We start from the raw sequence: 23,190 nt of genomic DNA, 5'->3' as shown, positions 1-23,190 counted from the left end.
AGTCCAATAGTGAAGGGTGCCAGCGGATAGTCTCGATCCAAAGACCATATAGATATCCCAGAAATGGTTGAAAAAGGTCCCAAGGTGGGACGGAAACGCTGCACTTGCCATGTTGGCACAATAAACCACATTTTTTTCACCTTGATTACCGGAGTGCTGCTGGATTTATTTCTGGGATATAGATAACTTTCATATTGAGCTTTGTTCTTGTTTACCTTTTGGGTATTATTTTACAACACATATCCCATAAATTATTAATGTATATGTTTTTTTTGTATAAACTCTTTATTTATTCAAAAGCTTGGTACATACAGATATTTGTACAGAGTAACAAAAAATAATATCAATGACAATTGCATATAACAAATGACCATTTAAATTGTATACTACTGCAGGCACGTTTTTTAGCTAGAGAGCAATAAACTCCCAACACATCAGCTAATAAGTTTACTCTACGCCTACTGCTTAAAGAGGCTCTGTCACCAGATTTTGCAACCCCTATCTGCTATTGCAGCAGATAGGCGCTGCAATGTAGATTACAGTAACGTTTTTATTTTTAAAAAACGAGCATTTTTGGCCAAGTTATGACCATTTTTGTAATTATGCAAATGAGGCTTGCAAAAGTCCAAGTGGGTGTGTTTAAAAGTAAAAGTCCAAGTGGGCGTGTATTAGGTGCGTACATCGGGGCGTTTTTAATACTTTTACTAGCTGGGCGCTCTGAAGAGAAGTAACATCCTCTTCTCTTCAGAACGCCCAGCTTGTGACAGTGCAGATCTGTGACGTCACTCACAGGTCCTGCATCGTGACGGCCACATCGGCAGCAGAGGCTACAGTTGATTCTGCAGCAGCATCAGCGTTTGCAGGTAAGATCGACTTACCTGCAAACGCTGATGCTGCTGCAGAATCAACTGTAGCCTCTGGTGCCGATGTGGCCGTCACGATGCAGGACCTGTGAGTGACGTCACAGATCTGCACTGTCACAAGCTGGGCGTTCTGAAGAGAAGAGGATGTTACTTCTCATCAGAGCGCCCAGCTAGTGAAAGTATTAAAAACGCCCCGATGTACGCACATAATACACACCCACTTGGACTTTTACTTTTAAACACACCCACTTGGACTTTTGCAAGCCTCATTTGCATAACTTCAAAAATGGTCATAACTTGGCCAAAAATGCTCGTTTTTTAAAAATAAAAACGTTACTGTAATCTACATTGCAGCGCCTATCTGCTGCAATAGCAGATAGGGGTTGCAAAATCTGGTGACAGAGCCTCTTTAAGTAAGTTTGTCACATCCAATACATTCTGTGAACCTCATGTGTCTGTACCGTCATAAAGCACGTCATGTGTGTTATAACCAATAAGTAAAACCAACAGGGTCATTTATTATGGTCCTGAAAATGGATGCAAAGCATTCAGATTATTTATCCAACATTGCTTGCCTAGAACAATACGTATATGTAGCGTCAGTATTCACGGATAGAAGGTCTGAAATTTATTTTATTCCTTTGGATATGTTTTCCTAGGCAACATGAACTAAGTTTGGATTCTTGCTCTTATAGTCCAGCCAAGGCTGCCACACCTGCAGAAAACTGTCTGTTTTTATTTTTCCATGCTGCTAATTCCTCTAACCTACATAATTGATGCATTTTGGAAATCAGGTGTGCCATCGTGGGTGGTGAGGGATCCCTCTATTTTGTGGGAATTAACAATTTGGCTATCGCTATAATATATGTGGGAAGATTCTTATGTGAAGGCCGGGATTCAATCGTGGGCAACCATAGTAAGACCAATTCCCTTGTAATAGTGAAGGACACTGAACACACTTCCGTTATGAAATGTGCAATTTGTTTCCAAAATGTTTGAATTCGTGAACAAGACCACCAAATATGTGAGATATTTCCCACTTCCCCTTCACACCTCCAACAGAGACATATCGGAAAGGTGTATTTTAAATAAAAAGTAAGGAGTCTTATAGCAGTGTGTGAGGATCTTATGAGTTTTCCTGTGTACGTACACACCTAGAAAAGCCATGTGAGTGTCGTAGAACACAAGAAACCTCTTCTGATGAAAATACCCTCTTCAGTTCCACCTCCCAAGCCGTCAAATAATTTGGTGTCACAAAAGGCGAGTTTGATAATAAACCTAAATATACTTTAGAAAGAGACTTCTTAGGTGTGCTAGTATGTAATGTATAATTTTCCAACCATGTTGGTTCTCCTTTTTGTGTATCAGAAGCACTCAAGAACCTCTGATATGTGCATGAAAAATCAAACGTCTGTATGGCCGTGGGTTGAGGTAAATTCAATTCATCATGTAGCTGCGATAAACTGCTGGGAGCCCGAAAGCCTGGCTACATTGGTTTGCTTCAATTGTATCCAAGTTTCTGGAATTTGCATAGCTTTCCTATTTATGTAACAAGGGAGTATGGAAAGTGGGGCTAAGACCGATAACTTATCAGACCCTGCATTAAGAGTCGGGGGAAGATTGGCATACTTTAAGAAGTCCTCTAGTGAGGTCGCTTACAATCAATGTCTTGGGAGGTAATGGAGCTTTAACCCAGAGGTATGAGGCTAGACTTTCTCCCATCAGGTGACGTTCGATATCTACATGTGGTAGCGTAACCTGTGCGTTCGCTAATTGAGTCCGTCTGAACAGTTGTATAGCCTTATAATATGTGGTTAGGTCCGGTAAGGATATGCCTCCCGTGCGTTTTTTCCTAATTAGTAAGTTATAAGCTACTCTAGGTTTTTTTATTATTCCATATGACTGCTGTAAATAGGCGTCTAAATTAAAAAAAAAAAATATTTCGGGACCTCTATCGGAAGTGCTTGTAGCAAGTATAGCACTTGAGGAAGTATGTAGGTAGTAAGTAGGTTCTTTCGGCCTAACCATGACACATATGGAATTGTAAGGCCATTTATAAAATTCTCTATTTTATGGAAGAGAGGAGTGTAATTTCTGCTAAAAAGTTTTTTGGTATCCAATGTTATTTTTAAATGTATGTTTTTTGGGATGTTTTTTTCGGTCTTGGATTTAACACGGTTTAGACTTGCGTGTTTTGCCTACAAATATTTTTTTTATAACATTTTATTTATTTTTTTGGGAAAAATGTGGGCGATTGAGATTTCTTTTGGCACCAGCGCAGGTTATGTTCACATCTCGTTTTTACTGTACATCTGACGTGCACGTTTTGACATGAGAAAATCGTGTCAACATGTGTACCACAGCATGTACAGTGAAGGAAATAAGTATTTGATCCCTTGCTGATTTTGTAAGTTTGCCCACTGTCAAAGACATGAACAGTTTAGAATTTTTAGGCTAGGTTAATTTTACCAGTGAGAGATAGATTATATTTTAAAAAAAACAAAAACAGAAAATCACATAGTCAAAATTATATTTATTTGCATTGTGCACAGAGAAATAAGTATTTGATCCCTTTGGCAAACAAGACTTAATACTTGGTGGCAAAACCCTTGTTGGCAAGCGCAGCAGTCAGATGTTTTTTGTAGTTGATGATGAGGTTTGCACACATGTTAGATGGAATTTTGGCCCACTCCTTTTTGCAGCTCATCTGTAAATCATTAAGATTTCGAGGCTGTCGCTTGGCAACTCGGATCTTCAGCTCCCTCCATAAGTTTTCGATGGGATTAAGGTCTGGAGACTGGCTAGGCCACTCCATGACCTTAATGTGCTTCTTTTTGAGCCACTCCTTTGTTGCCTTGGCTGTATGTTTTGGGTCATTGTCGTGCTGGAAGACCCAGCCACGAGCCATTTTTAATGTCCTGGTGGAGGGAAGGAGGTTGTCACTCAGGATTTGACGGTACATGGCTCCATCCATTCTCCCATTGATGCCTTGAAGTAGTCCTGTGCCCTTAGCAGAGAAACACCCCCAAAACATAATGTTTCCACCTCCATGCTTGACAGTGGGGACGGTGTTCTTTGGGTCATAGGCAGCATTTCTCTTCCTCCAAACACGGCGAGTTGAGTTAATGCCAAAGAGCTCAATTTTAGTCTCATCTGACCACAGCACCTTCTCCCAATCACTCTCAGAATCATCCAGATGTTCATTTGCAAACTTCAGACGGGCCTGTACATGTGCCTTCTTGAGCAGGGGGACCTTGCGGGCACTGCAGGATTTTAATCCATTATGGTGTAATGTGTTACCAATGGTTTTCTTGGTGACTGTGGTCCCAGCTGCCTTGAGATCATTAACCAGTTCCCCCCGTGTAGTTTTCGGCTGAGCTCTCACCTTCCTCAGGATCAAGGATACCCCATGAGGTGAGATTTTGCATGGAGCCCCAGATCGATGTCGATTGATAGTCATTTTGTATGTCTTCCATTTTCTTACTATTGCACCAACAGTTGTCTCCTTCTCACCCAGCGTCTTACTTATGGTTTTGTAGCCCATTCCAGCCTTGTGCAGGTCTATGATCTTGTCCCTGAAAACCTTAGAAAGCTCTTTGGTCTTGCCCATGTTGTAGAGGTTAGAGTCAGACTGATTAATTGAGTCTGTGGACAGGAGTCTTTTATACAGGTGACCATTTAAGACAGCTGTCTTTAATGCAGGCACTGGTCTGGAGGAGGCTGAACTCTTAATGGTTGGTAGGGGATCAAATACTTATTTCTCTGTGCACAATGCAAATAAATATATATAATTTTGACTATGTGATTTTCTGTTGTGTGTTTTTTTTTTTTTTTATATATAATCTATCTCTCACTGGTAAAATTAACCTAGCCTAAAAATTCTAGACTGTTCATGACTTTGACAGTGGCCAAACTTACAAAATCAGCAAGGGATCAAATACTTATTTCCTTCACTGTATATTGATTAAAATGGTCGGGACAGGTGCCCTAATGCTGTAGTTGTGCATACTTTTTTTTTTTTTTTGCTTACGTTGTATCCTTTTTATTTTCTATTCCTGAAAAGTGTAGTCCACTACGCTTTTCAGTACTTTTCCAAAACGTCTACATTTTTATTTGTATTGAAGTCCATGACGGCGTATGGACGACTTATGCAATCTTAAAGGGAATGTGTTGCCAGCAAAACATGTTTTTTGTTTTTTTTTAGTTAAACAATTAGTGTGTAGGTGATTAAACATTGTTCTATTTTTTTTTATTTTTTTCACGAGTCAGGAAATATTATAAATTGGATTCAATTTATAATATTTCCCAGCACTGGTCACTAGATGGAGCAATTCCCAAAATTGCAGCATTGCATGTGGTAAAGCAACCACATTGCTTTATACTGCAAAATTGGAAAAAATCCCTCGCTCTAGTGAGCTCTCAGAATCCCCCCCTCCTTTATCCTGGCTAGTGCCGGGAGAAACGAGGGGTTTGAACGGTCTAACCTCCTACACTGTGTCGCCATTTTTTGAACTAACACACAGTGTAGAAGGTTTACATACACTAGTAAAACACACTGAAACACGAACATACATAGAAATCACTTACCTGCTCCAGTCGCCGCCGCTCCCTCCGGTCCGTCTGCTGCCGCTGCTCCATGTGCACAAGTTCGGAAGCCGCGACCGGAAGTAGTAATCTTACTGCCCGGCCGCGACTTCCGGTCCACAGGAAAATGGCGCCGGACGGCGTGCATTTCAAATCGGACTGTGTGGGAGCGGCGCATGCGCCGTTCCCACACACACGGCGTACACCATAGTGGATGGAACGGGCCACATTCGCAGTCCCTATGGGACTGGAGCTGCCGTATTCCATGTCTGTATGTGTCGTTAATCGACCCATACAGAAATGAAAAAAAAAATGGCAGCCCCCATAGGGAAGAAAAAGTGTAAAAATAGAAAAAAGTAACACACAAACACACAAATAAATATAAACGTTTTTAATAAAACCCTAACATAAAACTGATATAAAAAAAAAAAATTTGGTAACTGTTCCTTTAAATCCTACGTTTGCATATGTAAAACGTATACGTTTTTGTAACCATATGTGGGAAATCTTGAGTTTATAACGTTTTTGATTCAGCTAAAGAACAAAAAAAAGTATACGTTTTTATAAGTAAGAACGGACACAAACGTGTATGACATATACTAGGGATGTCACGATACCAGAATTTGAACTTCGATACCGATACTTCGTTTAGTATTGCGACTTCGATACCAAAACGATACTTTGCCAACAGTAACAAAAAAAAAAAAAAAAGTTCTTCCTTTTTCTGATGTGAGGCGCGAGGTGTGATGAATTTTGAATGTGCCTCACATTAAGGCCTCATGCACACAAACTTATTTTTGCCCTCCCGTAAATACGGGTCCTTGGTCACAAGTATTCGACCCGTATTGCACCAGTATTTACGAACCCGTGCCCGTAAATACGGGTCCGGTGTCACCAGTATTCCACCCGTATTTACGGCCACGTATTCGCTGCAAAATTGCACTGCACTAATCAGCAGCCCTTCTCTATCAGTGCAGGATAGAGAGAAGGAACAGCCCTTTTCGCAGTAAAAGTAAAAAATTCATACTTACCCGGCCGTTGTCTTGGTGAGGCGTTCCTCTCTTGACATCCAGTCCGACCTCCCTGGATGATGCGGCAGTCCATGTGACTGCTGCAGCCAGTGATTGGCCTGTGATTGGCTGCAGCGGTCACATGGGATGAAACGTCATCCCAGGAGGCCGGACTGGAGGAAGAAGAAGAGTTCTGGGTAAGTTAACTTTTAATACTATTAACTCCAGTGGTAGTCACTGTCCCGGATGCTGAGAGTTACTGCCGATCAGTTAACTTTTTCAGCACCCTGGACAGTGACTATCCCCTGACGTCGCCTAGCAACGCTCCCGTAATTACGGGTGCACACCCGTAGCCACCCGTAATTACGGGAGCCCCATAGACTTCTATGGGCCTGCACGTGCCGTTATGTTCTATATTTTTCAACGGCACGGGCACCTTCCCGTAAGCAAACGGGAAGGTACCCGTGGCCAATAGAAGTCTATGGGCCCGTAATTACGGAAGTTTTTACGTTCGTGTGCATGAGGCCTAATTAACGCCATCATGTTTCTCAGTCATAATGGGTTAATGTGTAAGGTACGAGATGGGGTTAATTACTATTAATGTGAGGCACATGGAGGTTAAATTCATTACACCTTGTGCCCCACAATAAGTGAAAGAGCAGTTTTTATTTTATTTTTTTACAGCGTACACATCATAAATGACGCAAAAAAATTGTTGTGTAGGTTATTATGGCCGCGTCAATACTGAATGTGTATATTTTATGTATTGAGACTTATTTTAATGTTTATTGTAAAAAAGGTGTGTGTATTTTTAATTATTATTTAAGTATTATTAATTTAATATTACTTTTGGTTTTACTTTTTATTTTTAAACTAATGTACTGGCATATATCTATATACTGATAGTGCACAGGCATATATCTATATGCTGATAGTACACAGGCAGTTGTTAGGACATACACAAGTTTGCCCTAACAGGAAATATGGTCCGACAACCCTGAGGTCCTTCAATGGTCCCTGGGCTGTCTGGCCATATATGGTATGTAACTCAATCACATCACAGGGATTCCTGTAATGCGATCCAAAGGGCATCCCCCCTTCACACTTTCCCCTGAATGCTGCAGTCCGCTTTGATCGCAGCATTCAGAGGAATAATGGCAGAGATAAGGTTTCTCTGATCTGCCAGTATAGAGCGGCACTGCGGTTGTATAATACAGCCGTTGCCCCGCTCCTGACAACAAGTGTGTGCATCGTCCGCATGTGGTGATGCAGCCGGCGCTGAAGACAGAACATGCGGGTGTTTTGTGGTGCTCCCGGCATGTTCTGTCTTCAGTGCCGCCGCTCATTAGTGCAGCGCTGGCCGCATCGCTTCATCCTGACGGCGCGCACTTGTCAGGAGCAGGGCAATGGCTGTATTACACAGCCGCAGCGCCGCTCTCATACATTCATGTGTTACTATATTTAGCTTTGTATCGAAATACATTAAATAATGGTATCGAACAGTTTGGGGGTGCACGGTATCGAAACCGTTTCGATGCATCGTGCATCCCTAACGTATACTACAAAAAAACGTAAGCATATGTTACAAATGCATACGTTTTTGTAACTTTAAAAACGTATACGTCGTCGTGTACCACAAACGTGTACACAAAACGAGATGTGAACTTAGCCTTAGTCTACCTGTCTGGCTACGCTTTTCACAATTACTGTAGGATTGTATATCCGTTTTTTAACCAATGATAATGTTTCTTACGGCATGACGAGAATCTATTGTCAATCGAGAAAATATAAAAGTAACATTAAAAGCAATATGACTGTAGAACTATTGGTTATATGATCTGTTTTCTTGTCGAGGAACAGATGACAAATGAGATGACATTTGTCTGATGATAAAGCGCTTCTCTATTACAAGTTTTTCCACATTTACATTATTTCAACAAAAAGAAACCGCGTGAAGAAAATATTGTCCCTTTTTCAGCATTGAATAACTTGGATGACCTCAGATTTTTGCCATAGATCCTTTTTGTATATTGAAAAGAACTGGTCTGTCCTCATTACTACGCAATGTTTTCCTGTTCATTATGATGGGCGATTATTTTGGGCACAAATTTGTGCACTGATATTAATGGTATCATTTTGGCGTCTGTTTCTGACCATCTTTTGGTCACAAAACAAAACCAAATTTTTGTTCAACTTGCTAAAATGCTACAAGTGGTCACTAGGTGGCAGTAGGTTCTGAGTAAGTCGTCGTATGGGACTCTCTGCCTCAGGTGTGTTGCATGCTGAACCGCAGTTATAGATTTATCCAGGGACCTAGAAAGCTAATTTATTTTGTCTGGTTTAAATTATCCCAGCAAGATGTCCTCACTAACATTGTTTGTAAGAAATTTATTTTTTAGTAGTTCATGTATTTCCAGTTTTATTTTGAATGTGTTTTTTTTTATTTATTTATTTTTTATTCTACAAATCCTTTTATATTAAAAAAAATTTAATATATGAAATAATTTTTCATTCTAATAATTACCTTGCCAATGAATATTAAATTTTACACACTGGAGGCAGCTTAAAGGGGTTGTCCGAGATTTTTTTTTTGTACATTTAAAACCACATTGCAGATATTTACAATTTCATAATCTACTTACCCTTGCAATCTTGCTTCTGTTCTCCGCTCTGGCAGCTTTTTCCTGCTCATCACATGAGCTCCGACGTCACGGTTTCTGCCTCCTCCACTGTCGTGTCGTATACCGATCACATGGTCTCGGACCAGAGAGACCTCGGATGGTATACGACACGTCACTGGTGACGTCTAGTTTCTGCGGCGGCTTGTTCTTTAGTGCCCGCGCAGCCTGTGCGTGACTTTCCCGGTCTACAAGTTTCAATGTCAGCACCGGCACTTTTATGTTTTAGAACTACATACACTGCCAAAGCCTACACATAGTAGGCTTTGATAACGGGTTATCAAACACAGGCCACATGCAGCCCTTGAGGCTGTTGTCTGCTGCCCGTTGCTCCCTAGGGAGAGGACAGATCAGACCCAAGAAGGAGCCTCACAATGCTAGTATAGGCTCTGCTCCATCAGGGGATTCCACAGAGTCCCGGAGCAGAGCCTATAATAGTATACTGTATAAGATTACTGTCTGCTGGGGTCCTGTATCTAAGCCTACATTGTGTTAGGCTTAGATACAGGGTCTAACAAACCATGTCACACATGTACCCTACATGCACGCTCATTACAGCCTGCAATGCATGCAGGGAAAAAAGTATCATCAGAAGGAAACCAACAAACCGGACCTGGAGTGCATGTAAACAAACGGCGCTAAATTAAAAAGATATGTGGTAAGTGGATTTTTTTTTTTTTTTTTTTTTAAATACTGCTTTATTTAGGTTGTCTGTATAAGGGGTAATGTAGGACACACTTTTTGAAAATTTGATCGTATCTCGGACAACCCCCATTAAGGAAGTGGACACTGAACTCTGAGTGATCTCCCAGATCGAAGATGCCAGAAGTGCTGCCAGCTTTTCCAGCTTTTTTATATGTATATACTGGCTAGTGGACGTAAATAAGAATTTGCCTCTACTTATGGCAACTAATCCTAAAAATAAATAAATCTTATGTTCTTATCAATGTTCCTTTTAATTTGAACAAAATGACTCTTAGGGCTTATTTACCCGACCGTAGTATACGTCCGTGTGACAGCCGTTAAAATAACGTCCGTCACACGGACTCCTATATTCCAATGGGGCTGTTCACACTGCCGTTGTTTTTAATGGACCGCGTGAGGGGTCCGTGAAAATAAAGGACGTGCCTTATTTTCTTCCGTTTTCACGGATCCCTCACCCTCAATAGACTAAAGTCTATGATTAATCTGTGAAAACGGGTCCCGCACGGGTGAAAACCAGATATTTTTCACATCCGAGTTTGTACGCGGTCTTGTGAATCTATCCTTTAAAGTAGGAAAATCGGCTATAGGGCTCAAACTACTCAGCTATTAAGTTGGAACGAGTTCTTTTTTTATATTCGTACCAGGTCACTCCACAGTGCATGAGTATACAAAGACAAACTACTCTTTACACTACACTACACTACCTCATGATAGCCCACATGCTCCTTAGGAGCTAATAATGTAAACATTCTAATGTTTGAAAATGAATCAAATTTATGTTCTTTCAAAGACTAGACATTGAAAAGGCCATACTGAGGCTGGGTTCACACGACCTATTTTCAGGCGTAAGCGAGGCGTATTATGCCTCGTTTTACGTCTGAAAATAGGGCTACAATACGTCAGCAAACATCTGCCCATTCATTTGAATGGGTTTGCCGACGTACTGTGCAGACGACCTGTCATTTACGCGTCGTCGTTTGACAGCTGTCAAACTACGACACGTAAATTGACTGCCTCGGCAAAGAAGTGCAGGACACTTCTTTGCAACGTAATTTGAGCCTTTCTTCATTGAAGTCAATGAAGAGCAGCTCAAGATTACAGGCGTCAAAGACTCCTCGCATAATACGAGGAGCAGCATTTACGTCTGAAACGACCCAGCTGTTTTCTCCTGAAAACAGTCTGTCTTTTCAGACGTAAAAGCCTCGCATCGTGTGCACATACCCTTACTGATACAAGGGCAAGTTAAAACCGCAGTTCCCATCAGGATGCAGACAAGCCACAATGTTACATGGAGGGAGGTTGCACTTGGATGTTAATCAGTATTTTTCACCTGTGCGGTGTCCCACATTGGTTACATAGTTAGAACGGTTAAAAAAATAAATAATAAATATCCTTCAAGTCCTGTAAGTTGCAAGGTAGGGCCTCCATGGATCAGCCATGGTTTTCCAGCACATCCCACAGATGTTCAATCAGACTGAGATCTGGGACTTTGGAGGCCAAGTCAACACCTTGAGCTCTTCGTCATGTTCATCAAATCATTCCTAAGCAATTTTTGCAGTGTGGCAGGGCGCGTTATTCTGCTGAAAGAGGCCACTGCTAGTAGGGAATACCGTTGCCATGAAGGGGTGTACTTGGTCTGCAACAATGTTTAGGCAGGTGGTTTGTGTCAAAGTAACATCCACAGAAATTACAGGACCCAAGGTTTCCCAGTAGAACATTTCCCAGAACATCACACAGCTTTACGCTTGCCAATTTTTCCTGCTTCCAACACAAACTTCAAGAATGGATTGTTCCCTTGCTAACTAACATATCCAATACCTTGACAGGCGCCATTGTAACGAGACTGTTTTTTGGTACACCTGTCAGTGGTTTTAATGTTTTGGCTATACACTCATGTACACCATTCAGCCATAAGGGTAACATAAAAATATTTCTTCACTACACAGGGATTCTTTTGGATATTGTTGCTCAGAAATTTACAGGGAGTTGCCTTCCATTATGGTTGGTTTTATTTTGTTATCCAAACCATATGTCCTTTTAAATATTGGAAATACAGGACTTTGATTTCTAGATGTCTAATATTTTAACAGCATTTGTTTTTACATATGGAATGTATTGAATTAGGAGGTTCACAATACATTAGTAAGATTAATCATCACCAGGCTGGAGGTCGATGCTTTCTTTCTGAAGTACCACGCTATCTAATCCTTAGGAAAAACACTTGTGGAGAGGTATAAAACTCACTCCATGTGTGCGGTATGTTAGAAAGTCCTTCTATCGCCCCCTGTGAACTGTACACTGATTTGTTGATCTTACCTAGTGAACTTGGGAATACTAGAAATAAACGAGTGTTAATCATAGTCTTATTCCTTAAAGGGTGTCTGTCACCAGAATGTCCGTATTAAACTAGTAACAGGGTATTGTATGTTTCTAACGTTTATTTGAATTTTCTGCTTACTGCCTCCTGCGTAGAAAAATACGTTTTACTAAGTTTATGCTACTGAGCATTTAGGTGCATTGAGGGCGTTACCATTTCACCTAAATGCTCTTACTTCGCTCTCCAACTCAACCCCCCTCCCTCCTTTCTTACATTGATTAACGGGCCAGGCAGGTAATCGGCGCTTTCATGCCTGGCCCCGTACTATCTAACGCGTGCGCCCCTGCTCTTCAATCTGCGCATGCTCCGTACAATCTTTCCGCTCGACGTTCTAATCGGCAGTACTGTGCATGCGCCGCGTCCCTGCTATTTATTCGGCACATGCGGAGTACTGCCGACTTTAGAATGTCTGAAGTTAAAAGCTACTTAAAACTTCTTTAAATAAAAAAAAAATCTTCTAGCCTCATGCGCATTACACGACCTATCCGTATAGGACCTGTAAGGAGCTTTATGTATGTGCTGCTGTATGGTCACACTTTACTTTCCTATAGGCACTGTACTCCAACATAGAATCAATGATTCTAAGGGAAGCATGCCCTCGTATTACAGCATGCAATAATTCTGACCACAATTGTTGTTTTTGTTTTTTATGGTTCTTGTATCCATGAGAAACACGCTCCTTGTGCCTCCGTGTAAAATCGGAGGCACAAGACAGGTACAGTATGGGCTCGCAGATTTCTGTGTGCAATTTTTTTTATGGATCCTGACTTTTATTTCGAGCTTCTATTAGACCTATGCACATGGCCATAATCTGAATGTAGTATGTGTCCAATAGTCTTCTGTCTAGATTTGTTTGATTGACAAAGCTTTAAACTGATTTCCTAATTTAATCATGGGGGTTCATTGATCATCATTTCTCAGCACATATCCGTTACAAATCCGTGTTCTATGCTGCAAGATGCCAGAAATCAACTGTATGGTTTTACTATATTTGAGGATGTATTTATCAAAACTGGTGCAAAGGAAAAGTGGAGTAATTGCCGATGGCAACCAATCTGATTCCGCTACTGATTTTTCAGAGGCTTTATGGAAAATAAAACCACAACATGGTTGGTTGCCATGGGCAACTTCTCCACTTTTCCTTTGCACCAGTTCTGATGTATCTCCCCCACTGTGTCATTGATGTGTCCTCTAATGTTTTGTTTTCTATTTAGAGAATAGAAATTGAGAAAACCGACCCTGGATCATTGACTACAGAAGAGATCAGCAGATTTGTACGCTTGGACATTGACCCTTCTACAATAACTTGGCAAAGAGGTAGGTTTAATTTAAACTTTACATATGGCAACTTTTTAGTATGAAATTTGATTATTCTTAATTCTACTTTAAAGAAGAACTCCGGCAAAAAAAAATATTTCTGCACTTTAGCATGCTGACTCACCAGCAATATTCTAGCCTTGTCATTTGTTTCTATCCGGCAACGTTGTATCCATACATTTTGAACCCTTTCATTATGGGCCGCTATGTCATGTGATCTCAGTCCGACCACCAGAATATACCATTTCTTATGTGTAGACAGAAGATCATTTATCCTTTGTGGCCGACTTCTTGTGAACTACAGGATTCACCAATCAAATCCTTCCGGGCAGCTCTGAGACTGTTCCCCACCCAGCTACACCCAACTTTTTGCTCTGTATGTCCCCCATGCATACCGTGCTGCTGAAGAGATTATTTCTCATCTGTCTAAGGGAGCAGGAGTGCAGTGATATAATAGGGGAGACCATAGAATGATTGCTGCAGTTATAAACCTCCCCTGACTCACACTAATTGTCTTATACGATCTGTGTGTGCTGTATGCCGAAAGTCTAGTGTATTTATATGAGATACCGCTCTCCTGTGTAAAAACAAATGGAAAAATCTATCACTTGCAGGAAGCAGAGGAGAGATGAGAGAGATGCATCACATAGGCTACACTGAGACTTTTCGGTGTGAGTTAGGGGTCAGAAGTACTAAGTCATTGATTACTTGCTGCCCTTGGATAGAACGCAGAGCAAGTGCAGTGTGATGAAAATCTGCCCCATCTGCCTTTGCAAAACATGGGAAATGTAGGCATTAGGGGAACCATATCATAGGGTAAGAAGAAACCAAGATGGCAGACAACCCATAAGTGGCACATCAACTAAAACAGGTATACACAAGGCATACACAAGAGCCTCTATGTTATTCTTTAATAGTCTATGCTACATTATCTAGTAAAAAAAAAGAAAATACTGGAGTGCTTCTTTAATATCAAAAAGCTTAAATGTGTTATACATAGAGCTGTGTAACCTCCGATATGCATGCAGGTTTTATTCAAAGTTATCTTAACCTTTTCTCGCCGCAGCCAAATTCTCATTTTTTAGTTTTTGTTTTTTCCTCCCCGCCTTCCAAAAGCCATAACTTATTTTTTTATTTTTTTTGATCGACATAGCCGTATGAGGGCTTGTTTTTTAGGAGTTAGGGACTCGCAAGTCTGGGGATCCTTGTCGTGGATTGCGAGCTTGCGTCCTTTTGGCCAAAATGATTACCAATACCCCAGGTATTTTTCATTATTATGTATATTCGCTTCTCTTGGACACAGCCGGGTCTTTGATGCTGGGAGAGCATGGTGTGTTGTTGTTTGGCATAGCAAGCAGGGTAGCCCGCTCTATGAATTATCAAGGCGTCACAAATAGGCTTCTACCTGGCTATACACGTTGTGCCTCATGACGTACACACTATCCCTCCATGTTTCACTCACTTGCACCCCATTATCCATTTATTTCTATTGAGGCACTTCATTTATTACTGCCCCCTATATTTCACTTATAGTATTACACTTGCACACACACTATTCATTTATTATTTCTTACTACACATCCCATGCACCACACACCACTCCCCTCAAGACTAGTGGGAGTGGCTATTATTATTTAAAGCACCTGCTCGCCCTTTCATCAGCATTTCTGGCCTGGCTGTGTCCATTTGTAAGTATGGCCTTTGTCGGTGTTTTTGTATATGTCCCTGTGTTTTTATCGGTTCTGTTAGGGCTTGTTTTTTGCCAAACAAGTTGTCGTTTTTCATGTTGCCATTTATTGTACCGTATGATGTACTAGAAAACGGAAAAATTCTTTGTGGGGTCAAATGGGGAAAAACCGCGATTGCGCCTTTTTTTGGGGGTTTAGTTTTTATGGCGTTCATTGTATGTTAAAAACTACATGTTCACTTTATTCTATGGGTTGATACGAATACGGCAATACCAAATGTCTGTTTTTGAGGTCTTATTTTTTGCGGGGCGAGCTGTCGATTTTTTTATTGGTACAATTTTGGTGTACATGCGTCTTTTTGATCACTTTTTATTCCATTTCTGTTTTTTTTTGTAAGTTTTTTTTTTCACTATTGAAGTTTATTTAACTTTAACACATTTTATTGGTCCCCCTATGGGACTTGAACCAGCAATCATCAGATCGCCGATGCAATTCACTGCAATACTATGTGTTGCAGTATATTGTCAGTTTTACAGGCTTCTGTTAAGCCCTGCCTTAGACGGGGCTTAGCAGAGGCAGTCAGAAGGCAGTCCTTGGGGCCTTCATTGGGTCCCTGGCTTGCCATGACAACCATCGGCACCCCGCGATCGCATCGCAGGGGCACCGATGAGCTGTTGGAAGGGGCTGCCCCCTCTTTCTAACCCCTCAGATGCTGCGGTCGTGATTGACGCATCATTTAAGGGCTTAACCCCTTAATGACCAGCCTATTTTGGACCTTAATGACCAAGCTATTTTTTACGTTTTTCAATCGTCGCATTCCAAGAGCTATAACTCTTTAATTTTTGCGTCGACATAGCTGTATAAGGTCTTGTTTTTTGCGGGACAAGTTGTATTTTTTAATAGCACCATTTTTAGGTACGTATTATTTATTGATTAACTTTTCTTTGGGGGGAATAGAAAAAAATCTGAAATTTCGCCACTCTTTTTTGCGTCCTAAATCTACGCAGTTTACCGTGTGGTATAAATAACACAATAACTTTATTCAGCGGGTTGTTACGATTGCAACGATACCAAATTTGTATAGTTTTTGTATGTTTTACTACTTTTACACAGTAAAAACACTTTTTTTTTTTCTAAATTATTTGTTTTTGTGTCTCCATATTTGAAGAGCCGTAAAGTTTTTTTATTTTTTCGCCGATACGGTTGTATGAGGGCTTTTTTTTTTGCGTGAAGACTTGTAGTTTTTATTGGTACCATTTTGGAGTAGATGCGACTTTTTGATCACTTTTTTATCACATTTTTTTAAAGTCCGTATTCACAGAAAACAGCAATTTTTCCATAGTTTTTTTATTATTTTTTTTACGGCGTTTACCGTGCGGGTTAAATAATGTAATAGATTTATAGTCGGGGTCGTTACGGACGCGGCGATACCAAATATGTGTAACTTTTTAACTTTATTTAGTTTTTTTTAATAGTAAAGCATTGTGTAAGGGGAAAAGCTGGGTTTTTCATTTTTTTTTCACTTTTTTTTTTTATTAACTTTTATTAAACTTTTTTGTAACTTTTTTACTAGTCCCATTAGGGGACTATAATATGCGATTCTGCGATCGCATTTATAATACACTGCAATACTTTTGTATTGCAGTGTATTATGCCTGTCCGTTTAAAACGGACAGGCATCTGCTAGGTCATGCCAGAGGCATGACCTAGCAGGCAGACCTGGGGGCCTTTATTAGGCCCCCGGCTGCCATCGCAGACACTCGGCGATCGTATCGCCGGGTGTCTGTGGGGGAGAGAGGGAGCTCCCTCCCTCTCTCCAAAACCACTCAGATGCGGTGCTCGCTATTGAGCACCGCATCTGAGGGGTTAAACGTGTTAGATCGAGCAGCTGAGAGCAGGGAGATTTGACAGCTCCCTGCTCTGTAAACTTATTCCGATGCCGCGACGTAAAAAGTCTATGGCATCGGAATAAGGCACGTTAGTGACCGACGTAGAAACACGATGGGCCGGTAACTAACGGGTTAAAGTGTGATCGCTGTTCCTGGCCTTAGTCCCGGGTGTCAGCTATTATACACAGCAGACACCCGGAGCGTATGAAGCGGGCTCAGCGCGTGAGTCTTCTCCATACATTACCCCCGGCACTATGACTTACCTGGCACGTCATTTTGTGGGAAAGGGTTAAACTATACAAACCAGCTAGGAGAATTTTAAATATGTGAGCCAATGTGGTTTGAAAAACTTTTGTCATACAAAAGCTTGGACTGTGTTCACGTGGTTTTTAAACGCTGTGTTTGGCATATGTGTCGGGAAGCGCCTAGCTCATATGCTAAACATATTCATAGGGACCCATTGACCAAAGAGTGTCCTTTGTTAAGGTACTGTTTATTTCTCCGTTTTGGACCCTATGGGCAATGTATGCCACTGTCGGTGTGAACCGAGCCTTAGACTATTTTAACATTAAAGTCAGGGCTTCCATATTTTAGGATGTATAACTAATTTTGCAGTCCCATTATGATCTATTTGACCATCCTATTCCTTTTTTGATTTATCAACGATTTGAGAAGTGATCATATATAATCTATTGTCCTGGTTCACTGTCCTTTTTGATGGCTTTTTTTCCCCCCCTACATATGGCTTGTTATCTGCTCTGTAGTGGTGGACACAAATGATCGATTTCTTAGGAGTATCACAGTTGGACAAGCAAGCACTGAGAAAGGGTGTTCCCGTCAGGTAAGACTTTACAATTCCAAGTGTTTTTAGGAATGTGTTGTGAATATAGTTTGTGTTGATGCATTTCTGTGGTGCAAGTATATTTAATTTTAGCTGTCCATTTGTGTGTGGTTTTTGTTTTTACGCATGACCTCAAGAATGATGTAATCTTCACATTATAATTAGGGTAGCAGAGTAAGTAAGAATATTCTTCTAACATCTAAAATATAAATGTGATAAAACTATTCTAGCCGATATTTCCTGGGGACGGATTCCTCTATCCTCTTGGGGACATTGAACATTGGCCTTAATCTGGAAATCTTTATTTTGTCTCCTCACTCAAGCTTACACATGAATCTTAGGTTTTCATTTTCTGGTCATTGGAAATGTCTAACTGTTCATAATTAACCAAAGACAAGGCAATTCAACATACCACCCTTAGCCGATAGTTAATGGATTGAGTAATACCAATTGGCTATGCAATATTGCAAATCGGGCAACCAAAGCACTGGTGGTCTAGCTTTCTCATCAGCACTCATACATTCTGTCATAGTAAGATGAGTTTCCTGTGTAGGATTTGTCTTAAACACCTTATTAAGATCTTGGCTCCATGGTACTAAAATTTCATCACTTCAAAATAGCGATTGATAACCAGTTTTTCTTAATAATAATAATATTATTTACCGTCTAGTCGTTTTCAACTCCTGGCGACCGTATAAATAGTGTTTCTCGAATGTCATGTCTTCTGTTAAAGTCTGCAGTTTTTTCAGGGGTGTAGTCATAATTCCTGTTGTATCCAACCACCTTGTTGCTGGTCGTCCTTTTTTATTTTTTATTTTTTTCCCCAAGCATAATTGTCATTTCTGTTGTGTCGTCAATTTTCAATAAAATGTAATTTTTCATGTTCATACTCCATGTACTATAAACTGTTAGATCACAATACATAGTGGGATAGAGCAGCTGGTCACGTGTTCCTAATCTCCATTTCTTCAGTATTCTGCGAGATCAGTGGCCTAGTACAATTGCCATTTTAAATAGCATGAATTATTGATTGTTCATATGACATTTTTGTCCAGACCCACTTTGATATTGCTGTGGCAAGTGAAATCATGGCAATACTTGCCTTAACCAACAACTTACGTGATATGAAGGAAAGATTCGGAAGGATGGTGGTAGCCAGTGACAAAAAAGGACAACCAGTAACCGCAGAAGACCTGGTAAGAGTTATTCCCAGTTAAATACTTTAAATTTCATGATTCGGTTATACTTCATGGATGATTGGTTGCAAAGAAGATGATTAAAATTGCATTACACGTATTGCTGCAGGACCATAAACGTATTTTCCGTGTTCGCGAGCTCAGTACATTGGTAAGGCTCGAGTTATTTATGCCAAACTTACACTAATGTGTGCTTATATTACTCCCTACATTATGGGGAAATTAAAACTAGCCATCGTGATAGAAGACTGTATCGCGGTCTAAAAAAAGACTTGTCAATTAAATTTATTTGCATATTTACAGGGGGGGGGGATTTGGGTCTAGAAAGGGCAGCCCAATTATATAACCTCTATGTTAATAGGAGGAAAGTAGATAATCAGATTCACTCATTCATTTACTTTTTGACCACCTGGATGACCTCATTCTAGCTTTTGAGACCTTATACTTACAAGCCTCATAATTAATCTGGGTTCTAATAATTGTATGGCATTTAGGAGGAATATTGTTTTTAATGCTCTGCTTACATTGTAGAACTTAATATCAAGTTATACTGTATTTACATCAGACCTGGATTTGCGAACTGGTCACTGGTTTAGAATGCTCTGTGAAGGATATGTTTCTGTAAAATATGTTCTTTGCAGTCAAGACCTAGTTTAGGATTTCTTGTTTTTCACCTGTTATCCTCCTCTGATCAGTTTGATACTGTTTAGTACTTTAAAAAAAAGGTTTATCAGAGAGGTAGAAGGTTTAACTTCAAGTCTCCGCTGCGAGGTTTGGAAGCGTAAAGACTAAGGGTATGTTCACACGGCAGCGTCCGTAACGGCTGAAATTACGGGGCTGTTTTCAGGAGAAAACAGCTCCGTAATTTCAGCCGTAATGGCATGTTGAGGCGCTTTTTACTGCGTCCATTACGGACGTTAAATGGAGCTGGTTTTCCATGGAGTCAATGGAAAACTGCTCCATTTACGTCTGAGGAAGTGACAGGCACTTCTTTGACGCGGGCATCTTTTTTTCGCCCCGCCTTTTGACAGCGGGGCGTAAAAAAAATGACCGTGTGCACAGAACATCGTAAGACCCATTCTAATGAATGGGCAGATGTTTGCCAACGCTATCGAGGCGCATTTTCGGACGTAAATCGAGGCGTAAAACGCCCGAATTACGTCCATAAATAAGCCGTGTGAACATATCCTAATGATCATGCATGGATGAGGTGCAGTAGGTTGATCTGCATGTTCAGGAGTAGGAATTGATTCGCCAGGCCTTCGAATATAATGGGAGATCCAGTTTGCCATTTGAATGTTTCTCTCTCTCTCTCTCTCTCTCTCTCGCTATCTCTCTCTCGCTATCTCGCTCTTTCTCTCTCGCTATCTCGCTCTTTCTCTCTCGCTATCTCGCTCTTTCTCTCTCGCTATCTCGCTCTTTCTCTCTCGCTCTTTCTCTCTCGCTATCTCGCTCTTTCTCTCTCGCTATCTCGCTCTTTCTCTCTCGCTATCTCGCTCTTTCTCTCTCGCTATCTCGCTCTTTCTCTCTCGCTATCTCGCTCTTTCTCTCTCGCTATCTCGCTCTTTCTCTCTCGCTATCTCGCTCTTTCTCTCTCGCTATCTCGCTCTTTCTCTCTCGCTATCTCGCTCTTTCTCGCTCGCTATCTCGCTCTTTCTCGCTCGCTATCTCGCTCTTTCTCTCTCGCTATCTCGCTCTTTCTCTCTCGCTATCTCGCTCTTTCTCGCTCGCTATCTCGCTCTTTCTCTCTCGCTATCTCGCTCTTTCTCTCTCGCTATCTCGCTCTTTCTCTCTCGCTATCTCGCTCTTTCTCTCTCGCTATCTCGCTCTTTCTCTCTCGCTATCTCGCTCTTTCTCTCTCGCTATCTCGCTCTTTCTCTCTCGCTATCTCGCTCTTTCTCTCTCGCTATCTCGCTCTTTCTCTCTCGCTATCTCGCTCTTTCTCTCTCGCTATCTCGCTCTTTCTCTCTCGCTATCTCGCTCTTTCTCTCTCGCTATCTCGCTCTTTCTCTCTCGCTATCTCGCTCTTTCTCTCTCGCTATCTCGCTCTTTCTCTCTCGCTATCTCGCTCTTTCTCTCTCGCTATCTCGCTCTTTCTCTCTCGCTATCTCGCTCTTTCTCTCTCGCTATCTCGCTCTTTCTCTCTCGCTATCTCGCTCTTTCTCTCTCGCTATCTCGCTCTTTCTCTCTCGCTATCTCTCTTTCTCTGATCAAGATATTAGATGGGCAAATGAGACATGTCGGTATCTACGGGCTGAGATAATAGGAAAGGCATGGTCCCGGTCAAAAACTTGTGTGTCCATTGTTTATGCTGTTCTTGTTTCCATATGTATTCTTTGGATTTATGCTTGACAGTTATGTGAATAATGGTATACTCTTAAATATATATACAGTATATATCCCAATGTATATTGAAGAAAAATTTGAGGAAAGCAGAACACACAAAAAGGGAATGAACACTCGTTCTTTGAAAAGACTGAAATGCCGCGCAGGAAATATCTGGTTCTAGCAGAGTTTATTTCTTATCCTTTGCCGAATTATTTTCCTCTAATAAACAGTGAATGTATAGATCTGCTGGGAGTTCTGTTTGTGAGACCTGAATGTGATTGACGGCTGCCACCTTGTTGTATCAATTAAGTTAAGTGGATCTGACATAGATTAGTGGTTTAGCGGACATTTGATATATTGGCTATGGCCAAGTTTGTTTTAATAAAGCGTGCTCTTTGGTTACATGCAGAGGATTTCCTCTTGGTTTAATGTTGACTGTGCCATGTGCAACTCATAATACTTCAGTATTTTTGTATACTTTTAATACGTTCTTAATTTTTAACCCTTGTGTCGTGTGGTCTTTTTTTTTTGTTGGCAGAAAAGGGGATTTAAATTGTGCGAACCACGGTGACTAAACACTACAATAAAACCACTCAGTACTTGTTCTAATTCCCAAGCATTGTGGTTTTTATTATTGTTTTTTTTGCTATGGATTTACTAGGACATGTTTCCAGTATAACAACTGAGTTGTGTGGTTTTTAGTTTTCAATACGCGCTACTAACAGGAGCAACTTCTATCTCTCCCTTTTTTTTTAATAGGGTAGATTTTCCACTAGGTTTAACCTAGAGGAGTTCCGTGAAGGACTTGAACATAAAATAATGCATGCTGTAAAACGGAGGGGGAACTTTTTCTTGTGTAGCTGTACAGGATCGGGTGAATGTGTCATGCCACATCCCGATAACTATTATAAAAGAACTAAACCTAGAAAGTAGGTAAAAAGAAAATCTTGCCAACAGTCACTCTAAATGATATCATGCATTTCTTTGACAAAAATAATCTTGCAGAAATGAAAGGTGTTAATTTCCTACTGTCCTTCCGTTTTTGCCTGGCAGCCCGCTTATGTGGGCAGAGCTTCACGAAGAGGCAGGGCTTAGCATAGTAGCATAATATGTAAGGCTGGAAAAAAGACATCCATCCAGTTCAGTCGATTCTCCTACAATATTGATCCAGATGAATGCAAAACTCCCCATTGAGGCAGAAGCCAATTTTTCCTCATCTTAGGGGAAAAAATAAATTCCAGGCTTGAAATAATGGCAATCATTTTAAATCTTCAGATCAACTACCCTTATCCAAAAATCTTTTATGTATAACTTGTAATATTAGTACACTCAAGACAGGCCCCTCTTGAATTCTTTCAGTAAATTCACCACGGCTAAGAGTTCCACTACTCTTACAGTAAAGAATCCCCTTCTGCTCCAGAGTTTGTAATCTTTTTATTAGTGTTGTACAATGTTTATTAAAATACACAGATTAATGGATTATGATGGTCCAAATGGATTTTTTTTCCCAATTTAAAATGTGAGTAGTAGCATTTGCACAGATGTCAGTTTCTGCTTTCTGTCACTTGTGATACATTTATATGGATTATGGCGCATTTACAGGCATCTTTAAAAGTGATTTATCACAAGTATGTCCATCACCTTTTACACCTTACTCTAAGCCGTATATAGGCTCTTGACTTTTAACTTTGCGTATTCAATGGATGATTAGCAG

The 23,190-nt window shown here is 40.7% G+C and overlaps 1 protein-coding gene across 1 annotated transcript in view; it reads left to right on the top strand.

Annotated features, from left to right (window-relative positions):
- Positions 1–23,190, top strand: part of MTHFD1L (methylenetetrahydrofolate dehydrogenase (NADP+ dependent) 1 like) — a 219,307-nt gene that overhangs the window by 63,354 nt on the left and 132,763 nt on the right. The window contains exons 16-18 of the mRNA XM_075862846.1: positions 13,432–13,534; positions 17,876–17,952; positions 19,008–19,148. Coding sequence (XP_075718961.1) covers positions 13,432–13,534; positions 17,876–17,952; positions 19,008–19,148 — 321 coding nt within the window. The remainder of the gene's footprint in view (positions 1–13,431; positions 13,535–17,875; positions 17,953–19,007; positions 19,149–23,190) is intronic.

The sequence above is a fragment of the Rhinoderma darwinii genome, chromosome 4, assembly GCF_050947455.1.
Source record: "Rhinoderma darwinii isolate aRhiDar2 chromosome 4, aRhiDar2.hap1, whole genome shotgun sequence".
In the NCBI taxonomy this organism is placed as follows: domain Eukaryota; kingdom Metazoa; phylum Chordata; class Amphibia; order Anura; family Rhinodermatidae; genus Rhinoderma; species Rhinoderma darwinii.
The sequence above is the reverse complement of the archived record's forward strand: the minus strand, read 5'-3'. Positions and strand labels throughout refer to the sequence as shown.